The sequence below is a fragment of the Arachis hypogaea genome, chromosome 13 (genome assembly GCF_003086295.3).
Source record: "Arachis hypogaea cultivar Tifrunner chromosome 13, arahy.Tifrunner.gnm2.J5K5, whole genome shotgun sequence".
Lineage (NCBI taxonomy): Eukaryota > Viridiplantae > Streptophyta > Magnoliopsida > Fabales > Fabaceae > Arachis > Arachis hypogaea.
Genome location: NC_092048.1, coordinates 125,105,679 through 125,116,990, shown reverse-complemented (window position 1 = coordinate 125,116,990; position 11,312 = coordinate 125,105,679). Strand labels below are relative to the sequence as shown.

General features: G+C 36.2%; 1 protein-coding gene across 4 annotated transcripts; it reads left to right on the top strand.

Moving 5' to 3' along the window:
• The first annotated feature begins 5,711 nt into the window (after positions 1–5,711).
• On the top strand, positions 5,712–10,884 carry LOC112733172 (uncharacterized). 4 transcript variants are annotated; one of them, XM_072212438.1, is made up of 6 exons: positions 5,712–6,161; positions 6,888–6,987; positions 9,921–9,982; positions 10,059–10,129; positions 10,260–10,408; positions 10,598–10,884. In XM_072212438.1, exons 2-5 carry the CDS (start codon positions 6,938–6,940, stop codon positions 10,380–10,382), a joined length of 306 nt encoding a protein of 101 aa, XP_072068539.1. In that variant the 5' UTR covers positions 5,712–6,161; positions 6,888–6,937; the 3' UTR covers positions 10,383–10,408; positions 10,598–10,884. The 4 variants fall into 4 exon arrangements, 3 of the variants coding, with proteins under 3 accessions (XP_072068539.1, XP_072068540.1, XP_072068538.1); XM_072212437.1 differs by having other exon boundaries at positions 6,002–6,161; positions 6,913–6,987; XM_072212439.1 differs by lacking the exons at positions 9,921–9,982; positions 10,059–10,129; positions 10,260–10,408; positions 10,598–10,884 and adding an exon at positions 7,908–8,136 and having other exon boundaries at positions 5,898–6,161; positions 6,913–6,987.
• Positions 10,885–11,312: the final 428 nt, after the last annotated feature.

The following is an 11,312-nucleotide window of genomic DNA, read 5'->3' as shown; positions in this document are numbered from 1 at the left end:
CGCCGTTGTCGAGCTCCCAGGGCAACCACTGGCAAGATTCAAAGTGAGAGAAGCTTGAGGAGAGAGAGAGAGATCGGCGAAGGGAGGGCTTCTGTTCGTGTGGCCGTGCCTCCCCGCCTCAGATCCGTCACCGTCTCCACTGCCTTTCACCGCCGCTGATGTTGTCCGTTGCCGTTGCTTGCCATTTGGAGCGGCTGCATCGTTGCTTCCACCGTTCTGCTCACCGGGTGTGGCGCGGGTGTTGCTGGAACCACCATCGGAGCTGCCGTTACTCGGTGTAGTTGTTCTTCCCTTGTTGCGGAAAGCATGTTCATTTCGAGAAACCCTTTTTGTCAGTATTCTGTTATGTTTGGTTAAAGACTCTGATGTTTGGTAACATAGGTTCGAGTTCTAATTGCCGCACATCGCTTTTAAATTGTTGTGGTAGCTGAGAAAATGGTTTGGAGCTGAGGTTTGCAGTTGCCATCGATTTCGGGTTGAGAGAGAGAGTTCCGTTGGCGAGGTTGAGTTATGGTTTCGACGAATCGAGGTAGGGGCTTTTCTAAAATCTCAATTTTATAATTTAGAATTGTTATAAATGGATACTGGTGTGAGAATTATATACTTTTAGTGATTGTACCAGTCTTATGTATTGTTTGGCTATTCTGGATGAATATGATTGTATGTTTTGATTAAATTATTGTTTGGTTTTGATAAATGAATTGTTGATGAACTGTTTTTTTAAAGTTTTGGAAAGGAGTTTAATCGGTTGATAATGATTTGATCTTGAAACGGTTTTCTTGAGATATGAAAATGAGGTGACTGTTGGATTTAACTTGCTTTTGAACTGATTTTGGGTTTTGAACCGTCTGTGGAATGGTTTGGTTGGGACCCGAAAAGGGTGGCAAAGTCCAAGTTTTAGGGGAGATACTACCGAAATTTTTATAAAAATCTTAGACTTTGTTTGAAAAGTTATTTAGAAAGGCTTGGATTTGAGGAAGCGTATTATTTGATTTATTAAGAAAATAGTTATGTTTTCGAGTTTAATTTATTTAAGAAAATTATATGTCTTGAGTTCGATTTATTTAGAAAAGAATTACTTTATCATTTTGAATCACTGAAAAAAAGTATTATGTTCTAATATAGATTTTTAATAGAAAAAGGGCTTATGCTTTTAGTTAGACTTAAGGATTTTGTTCGAATGAGCTTTTGGTGATTTTAAAGGAAATTGGACTTTTGATTGAATAATTACATTTGTGACATTTTGGAAGAAGTCAGAGAATTAGTTTCAAGAAGGAATCTGAAAGTGGTTTTGATTCAAATGAACTGGTTCCGTTTCAAATGAATTGGTTTTTGGATTGGGTTGGGACTTGTGACTTTATATGATTCGATTTTATAATAAAATTCAATTTCTATTCACTTAAACCAATAATCTATGATTTTAAGAGTTTCAATGAATTTTTGAGAAATTGAGATAGGTTGTCCTCCCCTAAAGTCTTGAGACTCTGCTTAAAAATTTCTATTACCAAATTCCGTTTTCGGATGACTGATTTTTGGATCTTTCAAAAGAGATTTTTAATTTGGCCTAGTTGCTGAATTATTTGAAAGTTTTAGAAGGGTGTTGTAGAAATGTGGCTTGTTTTGAAAGAGAAAATTTCTTTTGAGAAAGATGGCTTATAAGCTAGAAGTGATTTGAGAATGTGGATTTTTGAAGTTAAGACTGGAATGAATTGAAATTGATTTTCAAAGAAAAGTGCTTTGAGAAAAGTGATTTATGGCTTAAATGATGATTACATGTTTGATGATGTTGGACGGTAGAAGTGCTATTATGTTATGAGCCGGAACGGCTGTATATATTAATGAATTATGGGTAATTGTGGAATATGTTATGAGCCGGAATGGCTGTATATGATAATGAACCATGGCTAACTATGAACCATGGCTAACTATGAATCATGGATTTAAGCCAGATGATTGAGATGAATGTTGATTTATGGCTGAGAATAAATACATATATGCTGAGTTATTGATATTGTGATTGTTGCACTCCACCTATGTGAGATACGAGTTTTCCTGGGAGAAAGCAGTGGCTAGCCACCACGTGCTCCAGGTGGAGGCTCGATATTCTGCTGACCCTATGTCGTAAGTGTGGCTGGACACTGTGAAAGTTCCAGATGAGCTCGCCCTCGTGAATATACACCAGTGAGGGTGTTGGATGTGAATTATGATTATGATTGTGAATAACTCGAGTTGGGGATGCTCGACAGAGGGACAGTCCAATGGTTAGCTACTAGGACTTGTCGGGTTGGCTTTATAACCGACAGATGAGACTCATCAGCCATTAGGACAGACATTCATCATTTGCATCTATATGACATTGTTTGGGTGTGCATATTGTACTTGGTTTGCCTATGTGATTAATTGTGTTTAATTGCTAATTGCTCTACTTGATGTAACTGCTTGTTTGTGTTTGAGCCTCCTACTTGTGTTTGCGACTGAAACTCTGTTGGATTGTAGTGGATTGGCTGCTGTTTGGATTGTTTGGGCCTAGGGCCGTGGTTGATTATGAGATGGGCCGATGGTTGGTTTTGGTTTTGTGTTTCTGGTTTAGAAAAGTATGAAAAACTAATCTGGTTCAGCATAGATAAACTTTTTGAAAGGCTTTAGAATTTTTAGAAAATGAACAGTTTTCTCTTTCAGAAAAGATTTCAGATTTTTTTATATAGTAAGTCTTTGCTTTTGAAAAGGTGCATAAGGCGATTATTAATCACTGTAACGATTTTATCTCGCATATCCTATTATAGTAATTCTGCAATCCTATAGTGAGAACCCTTTCGAGGATGATGTTCTCACTCCCCTACAGATCTTCTTTTTTTCAGGTTACGGATGATGAAGTTCGGAAGATATTATTTCTTTTCTGTTAGACGATATTTTTGTATTGTTTTAGTATTTATGTTTTTCTCACCTTTAATTTTGCAAGTCTTAGCTTGTAAGAGGGATAGGATTTTGATATGAGATGTTTGTAAATTTATATGTATGTGTATATATATATGTATTTCCTATGAGTATTGTAACTTATATTGTAAGTCTGAATGTATGTTTGAAAAATTTGGTTCAAGTTTTAAACAGGCTCATATTCTAGTATTAAATATTATAAGAGTCGTCGTAATACCCGAGCTATCAGAGTAACGCAGCTGGAAGCGTGACATTTTGATAGTTAGGGTGTTACATTTTATATCTTCTTTAGTAAAGTTAAAAGATGCAACAAAGCTAACCAATCGTTTTCTTTCAAAAATTAGGACAAATGCAATAGGGACAAAAAAAACTACAAATTGGGGAGATTGTAGAACTCAACTATAAACAAAATCACTGAAAAGAACTTTAATGGGTAGGACTTAAAATTGAAAACAAAGAACTTACCACTCACACGTCTGGATAATAACTTTTCCAACTTTGCTCGTTGCTGTAGCCTTTTTTCCAGCAAATTCTCTTTTCTCAACAGCTTCAGCATCCCACTACCACCTCAAAATTAAATTGTTAGAGAAGAAAAGATACATTGCTAGAAAAATGGAATCTTTCACGTCAAAATTTAGAAATTCCATTAGGCAAAGAACCTGATAAGGCATTGCTAGAAAAAATCCAATTGCCTAAGCCTACTCAATGACCAAACAACAACAAAATCAATATAACCGGCGAAACGGTTATTTGAAAGATCAATGCTATTCAATGAAGAACATCTAGAGATTCTGCTAGGAATTTGTCCTTCAAACATGTTATTGGACAAAGAAAAGTAGTGAAGAAAATTGTAACTGTCAAAGAAACTTTGAGGGATATGTCCTGAGAATGAGTTGTGAGAAAGATCAAGAGACCTAATTGAACTCATGTTGAGAAATGAAGCTGGTATTTGACCCGAGAAGCCATTGTGACTTAGATTAAGATTCTGAATGGTGCTGAAAAGTGTAAGTGGATGAGTAATGCAACCATTGAAATTGTTATGAGAAAGAGACAATACCATTAGATGCTGCAACTTCTCAAGGCCTTTTCCAATTCTTTCAGATAATCCCAACTCAGCAAGATTGATCTCAGGACTCTTCCTGTTGCTGGATTGCATTGAACCCGGTTCCATGAACAAGCACTTGAATCATTTTTCCATGAAGCAAGAGATGAAGAAGGGTCATGGAGGTCTGATTTGAACACAATCAGGCCAAGAACATCATCATTTAGCTAAACATTATTCATGTCATTGCTGTCTCCATAGCAAAAACTCAAAACTGGTTAGTTAACTACTTAAGTTTACAAACACAAACAGAAACAGAAACAGAAACAGAACAGGCATGACAATATCATATCACAATAGTCGTAACATGTCACATCATATCCAAGTCTTGCTTCTCTCGTTCTAGTTACTAACTACTAACACTTTGCTTTCTAGTGCAAAATATTGCTAGGATAACTAAATGAATTTCGGAAATGAAGTGAGGAAAGAAAAAGGAGCGCCTTAGCAGCTGGAGATGCAATTCTAAAATCACTAGTGTCCTCTTCGGGATTCTCGGGATTGAATTAAGCAGATCTTAATATTAGGAATTCAATCAATTCATGGCCAACAAATCTTAACAAATATATACAAAAATTCTTAAGAATATTGCAAAGAATAATAATGAAGCAGTGAAAATTAGAGAAGAAAGAACACGAAAGAAGGTTCTTCTCCTCCTCTATTAGACTCACCTCAAAACAAAGAATAACAAACCCAACCCTAGAATTTGTTGAAACGAGAGAGAGATTCAAGGAGCGGAAGAGCACGATCGAGAGCGCTAGTGAGATTGAGAGCGAGTGTGCGAAGCAGAGAAGGAGCACGATCGAGAGCGCCAGTGAGATTGAGAGCGAGAGTGCGAAGCAGATATTGAGAGCGCGAGTGTGAAGGAGAACGAGATTTGGGGTGAGATTGAAAGCGAGAGTGTGAAGGAGAACAAGATTTGAACGAGATTTGGAGCAGGTTCCCTGATCTTTCTTCCATCCCAGCAGTTAGAGTAGGTCTCCGATTTTGATTTTCAGGATCGGAATAGGTAAAATTTTTGAAGTTTTTTTAAAAAATTATATATATTTACTAACATTTCATTATAAATATTACTTTATATATAATTTTATAATAATCACTAACACTTTAACAAATGTTAAGCAATAAATGTTATCAAATGCTCAAAATGTAGTAGTGAAAACTTAATGGTATAGTATTCATATATATTGTTAACCACTATAACGTAATTATTTATGTATGTAGATAATAATTTTTGAAACAAAATTTCACCTATTTTAATAAGATTTGTGATAAATAGAAAATAATTGATGAAAATTTTATGAAAATTCAAAAGATAATAAATATTTTATGATCCAAAACTACACTATTTTTATGTTCATGCCAACAATGAGACTAACTATAATAGATATATGGACAACTCTAGTTTATTATTTTTTTTTTACCAAAGATAGGAGACTCGAACCCGCAACCTCTTAATTGAGTATGGGAGGACTATGCCATTTGAGCTATTACTCATTGGCCAACTCTAGTTTACCATGCCCTATTCATCAGCGAAAAGACGTATATATTTTCTCTTTACTATCGTACACAATAATTTTTTTTGAACTACTAGTTCTAAGTTGAGGAGGATCTAATTGTCACTTTATTAAAAAAAAAATTGTTTTGATAAAGGGGCATGGGCATTGTCGGGAGAAGAAGGATGTTATGAGTTGCGAGTTGCAAGTGGGAGGGTTTTGGAGTGTTTGACGGTGACGGTCCCAACGGCAACAAGACTGTGATCTCATTGCCAACTCGACTCATACTCCTTGTTTAGATTAGACTTGTTCTTCTCTCAATTCTCATTTTTTGATTTATCATTTTCCATTTCGGTTTTCTATATATATCCACAGCTACCCCACACTGCAGCCTTCTCTTTCCCTGGCCTAATAAGTTTCAAATCCTAACAACTTCTTCCTCCTCTGAGTCCAAACCCTATACATCACTTCCTCTATCTATTGTGGCTCGTTTCCACGTTTGATAACAGATGGATAGGTATCAGAGGGTGGAGAAACCCAAGACGGAGAGTCCTATAAACGACAACGATATACGCATTACAACCCAAGGTAGGATGCGCAATTATATCACCTATGCCACCACTCTCCTCCAGGTATTCTATTATCATTCATGCATTTCAATTTCATCTCAAATATCTTGTCTTTCGTGTTTTCTTGTGACAATTAATGAATGCTAAATAAAGCAAGTTCTGGCTTTTTTTTTGTCTCCCTAACATTATCCGCCATAAATTGCCTTATTTAACATTTATTAATTATTGCGACAATTAATGATTGCTAAATAAGGCAAGTTATGGCTGTTTCTTTTGTCTCCCTAGCATTACCCTTTGTAATATATGCAGGAGAAAGGGTTTGAAGAAATTGCTCTTAAAGCAATGGGCAAAGCTATTAATAAGACTGTAATGATTGTTGAACTCATTAATGTGTGTTTGTCTGTTCACTTCTGTATTTATTGTGGCTTCTCTCTCTCTCTCTCTCTTTCTCTCTCTCTCTCTCTAATTAATAATCTGTTACTATTCTATTCCTTTGATTGCATAGAAGGATTATTGGTTTGCATCAACACACTCAAGTTGGGTCAACTGATATAGCCAATACATGCTTCCATATGCACCTCCTCATTTTATATATTGATATACAAAATTAATACATACAAACCAAAGTTCAGCTATAAATATATATATATATATATAATTTAATTTATTTTTAGTTTATATTTTATATTTTAATATATATTTTATTATAATAATTAATTTTAATGATTAATTTTAATATACACTAACATAATTGATTTTATGGCATTGATTTTTGGTTTTCCTGTTCAGTTTGATTTTTGGTTTTCCTGCTCAGTTTGGAGACTACTCGCCACGTTTCAATGATCACCGTTACTTTGTCACGGAAAGAATTGGATACATCCTCCACGGGGTATGAACTTGCGACTTGCCTAATGTTGAGTGCCATCTGTTAGCTGTGTCTCATTGTTTATGCTTTAGATGATATTCGAACTTATTGTCAGACACAGGTTTTTTAGTGTCCCATAATTGCTTTTTCTATTCCTAGAATTAGTGTTGCTTTCTTTGTCTTTTTTTTTGGACATAATAAAGCTACTTTTCTAAAGGTTTGTTTATATTATTTTCAAGTGCAAGGCATGACTCTGTAATTTCGTCAAACATTGGTAGAAGTTAGGGGTATACATGAGTCAAGCCACATCAGGTTTGGCCTAATTTAAATTTGGCCTAAAATATAGATTGGGCCTAATTTTTAGACCCTAATCTAACCCTAGACTTGATGAAACCTATAAACCTTTGGACCGGGTGAAAACCGAGTAAAAATTGGATGAAAACCGGATCTTTAGTATGTAAAAATCACTAAATTTTCAACCATTATTTCATAATTCACATAGTAAAATTCACTTAAAAAATTATAATATGAACCAACCATTATCTAAAATTAAAGCATAACCACAATCAATACTAATATTATCTCATAACACTAAATAGTTAAGTCACATACAAATAAGACAAAATATTACGTTAAAGTCTTGTTCTTCCTAAACATAGAACTTTAACTCATAGTCTTTATAACATAACATTAACCACAGAAGAATAGTCATCATCCATTAATTGCTATTAATGTTGTCAACTTGTTCCTTGTGATATGGATGCATTAGTAAAACCTACAAAATACAAATTACAAAATATATAAAATTATTCATTTTCATATATGAGATTATTACTTCAAATAATTAAGTCACAATAATAAAAATATTATAAATGTACCTTCAACAATCTTCTGACTACTATCAAATTGATCAAACTCTTGATCTCCAACTTCTTGTTTTGAAGGGCACAACCAACTTTGAGTGCATATCAAAGCTTCAGCCATTAATGGTGACAAAGAGTTGCGGAAGACATCAAGCACACATCAACCAGTGCTAAAGCATGATTCAGAAGCAACAGTTGAGACCGAAATACCTAAGACGTCAGGGGCTATGAGAGAAAGAATTCTGTATTTTGAAGCATTCACTTTCCACCAAGCCAATATATCAAAATTCTCAGCTTCTACAGTATCCTCGGCCAGATATCTCTCGACATCTAACTTGCTATCTACATTAGCCTTATCTCTTTTTTGTTTTTTCCACATATTCACTCTATTTTCAAAAACTCCCTTAGCACCAGTTGAGACTTTAGTATTATCATCCAAGACATCTCTAGATGAACTTCCACCATCCTTCCTTCCTTTATCATCTACAACCTCCTTTTCATAAAACTTATATAAAGTCTCCAATGATAGTTTAACAAAACCAGTCATACTAGTAGACACTTCCTTGTCATAAACATCCTCCAAACACCAACAGAGATAATCTAATTTATAACGAGGATCCAATACAACAGCAACAAGTAACAACGGGTTAAATTTGTCAACAGGTCCCCAATATTTATGATATTTATTCTTCATAGAACATGCCATAGACCCTAACAATTCAGAATGACTTTGGCTCCAAGATGTTAATTGAGAAGCAATAGATGCAATTTTATGAAAATATTTGTTTGATGTAACATGAAAGGAAGAAGAGAAATTCAAAGTTATTTCGTAAAAGATTCTCAAAAACTCAATGAATAATCTAGCATGTTGCTATCAAGTGGTGTAGGTGGACCAACTTTTCTTTTTCCCCCACTATCCTCTCCAAACCATCTAAGAAAATTAGGTTCTTGATGATAAAGTTTATCAAAAATTTTTTCAAATTTCTCGGCATGTTCTAACATTAGATAGGTAGAATTCCACCTAGTTGGAACATCCAAGTACACAAGACTTTTAGATTTAATCAACTCAGCCTCAATGCAGTCTTTAAACTTTTTAGTCTGTTGAGGAGAGGACATAACATACCTGACAGCATTTCTAATGCTTTCACTGGGTCAGAGATGCTCTGTTGCCGTTTGCAGTTGTCGCTATCGTCACCGGGAGCCGAGGATGGAGATCGGTTACTGGCGCCGTGATTGTGGCTGTTGAGAGACAGACAGAGGGCTGAGAGGGAAAGACTGAAAGAGTGTGACGGTGGGCTGTGACGGAAAGGCTAGCAGTGGAGGGGAAGGGCCTAAGGGGAAGGGCTGAGAGGACTGAGCTCTGAGGGTGGCACTGTGGCAGGGTCAGTGTGCGTGGAAGAGGGAGAGTGAGGCACGAATGCAGTGAAGCTTGCGTGAGGACTGAAGAGTGAAGACGTGAATGCGTCTGCGTGCCCTAGACCCCTTAGGAAATTAGAAAACTGATCTCTCCACCGGGCCGAGCCGGGTGACCCGAGCCGGGCCGGGTGACCCGAGCTTTGGCCCGGTCCCGGTTTCATACCTTCTCTTGGATTCATATTTTTTTTCCGGATCAGTCTCGGGCCACTTTGAGTCCGGGCCAACAAGCCCCAAATTCCTTTGGACTCGGGCCGGATCGGGCCTTGTACACCCTTAGTAGAGATATATATAATTTACTCATCATGTTTTAATGGTTTTCATGTTGTTTCTTCTAATTATTAATTCACTCTCTAATTCTAAATGACCTTCTCAGTAAGAAGGAATATATGATAGATATGTTTGTAAGTGATAAAAGGTATCAACATTTCTTTGTTTGTGCTTTTCAAATTTGTTATATCACAATATGCAATAATCTTCATCTATGTTTGAAACATCTTGCACTCGGTCAAGTTGAGAAAAGACGAACTTTCTGTATTTCATTTACTTTTGTATTCATAATGTGTTATACCTGATATAAAAATTTAGGCAATATTCTTTGTGAGTTGTTATATTGGTTACATTCTTTATTATTTTTTCCACTACTGCATGCTAAAGTTTCAAGTCTTTTTTCTTATGTAGATACCAACCTCTTCTTCCAGCTGATCAAGTAAAACCTTTAAATGAATATGACGAGGAAGGAGGTAAACTATAATTCTTCTAGCAATTATTTTGACAGATTAAAATGGTTGTTATTCTGACTCGATTCCATTGATACAGAAGGCTCACCAAGGGTGCGAGGAAGAGGATGTGGTGGAAGGGAAGGGGAAGGGGAAGAGGAAGGGGTAGAGGTATTGCTGACCACTTATTATTTTTATTTTTTGACTGTAATTGGTTGATCAGACGATTCCTTATACTTTTTGTTTTGGTTTCTTGGGGAATATGAAAAATACTTACTTGGACACAATCTGTTTCACTTAGGAAATTACGATGGAGGTATGGAATACAGTAATGGTTGGGATGGTGGCAGAGGACGAGGCCGTGGTGTACGAGAAAGAGGCGGAGGCTTTGTGGAAAGTCAGTAGGGTACTACGATTACAATGAGTATGATGCACAACCAACAACCCGTGGTATATTGCATGCCCATGTTATGTAGATTTGCTGATAGATAAGTCTTAATTGAATTACAATTCCATTGTCAGATACAATTTCAATTTATCCCAGGTTTATGCTGTCATCTCTTAAAAATCAAATTCTTATATGGTGTTTGTAAAATTATTATCTCATATGTGATTTCCTTTAAAAAATTGTTCTTCCAGGACGTGGACAAGGAAGGGGAAGAGGCCGGGGATATGGTCGCAATAAATTATAGAACAGATGGAGCTGGCCGGGGAGGAGCTGCTTGATCAAGTTAGTGTTTCATGGTATTTACGTGATCCGGTATGTTAGAAACAAGAGACTAAACTGGAGAAAAGATTTATGTATTATTGAGTGTATTCAAGTTGTCTGGAATGATACAATATAAAAGGGTATTTATAGGTACTAAGAGTAATAATAAAGACGTAATCTCTTATAATAAATATTCAGATATACTAATTGATCCTAATTATATTCTAACATCCCCCCTCAAACTCAAGTGACAACTTGAGTTTGAAACTTATTTAAAACAACGAAATAAAGAGAAAAAAACTGCATAAACTGATAAAACAGGTGCAGACGGAACTGTCAAAAGGAAGTGCAGATGGAACTGCCGCTTGTCTAAAGGAAGCGCAGATGGAACTGTCGCTTGTCTGAAAGAAGCGCAGACGGAACTGCTGCTTGTCTGAAGGAAGCGCAGACGAAACTGTCGCTGTCTGAAAGAAGTGCAGACAGAACTGCCAGAAAGAAGCACAGATGGAACTGTCGCTTGACTGAAGGAAGCGCAGACGAAACTACTGCTTGTCTGAAGGAAGCACAAACAGAACTGCCACAATAAAATACAAACGAAACGCAGATGGAACTGCCACAAGAGAACGCAGACGGAACTGCCGAAAG

Bases quoted from the DNA above. Each gene is read 5' to 3' on its own strand.
- LOC112733172 (XM_072212437.1), top strand. From the start codon at position 6,142: ATGCCACCACTCTCCTCCAG. The intron at 6,162-6,912 runs GTATTCTATTAT...TTTCCTGCTCAG, and splicing joins ATGCCACCACTCTCCTCCAG to TTTGGAGACTACTCGCCACG. The intron at 10,130-10,259 runs GTATTGCTGACC...TGTTTCACTTAG, and splicing joins GGGAAGAGGAAGGGGTAGAG to GAAATTACGATGGAGGTATG.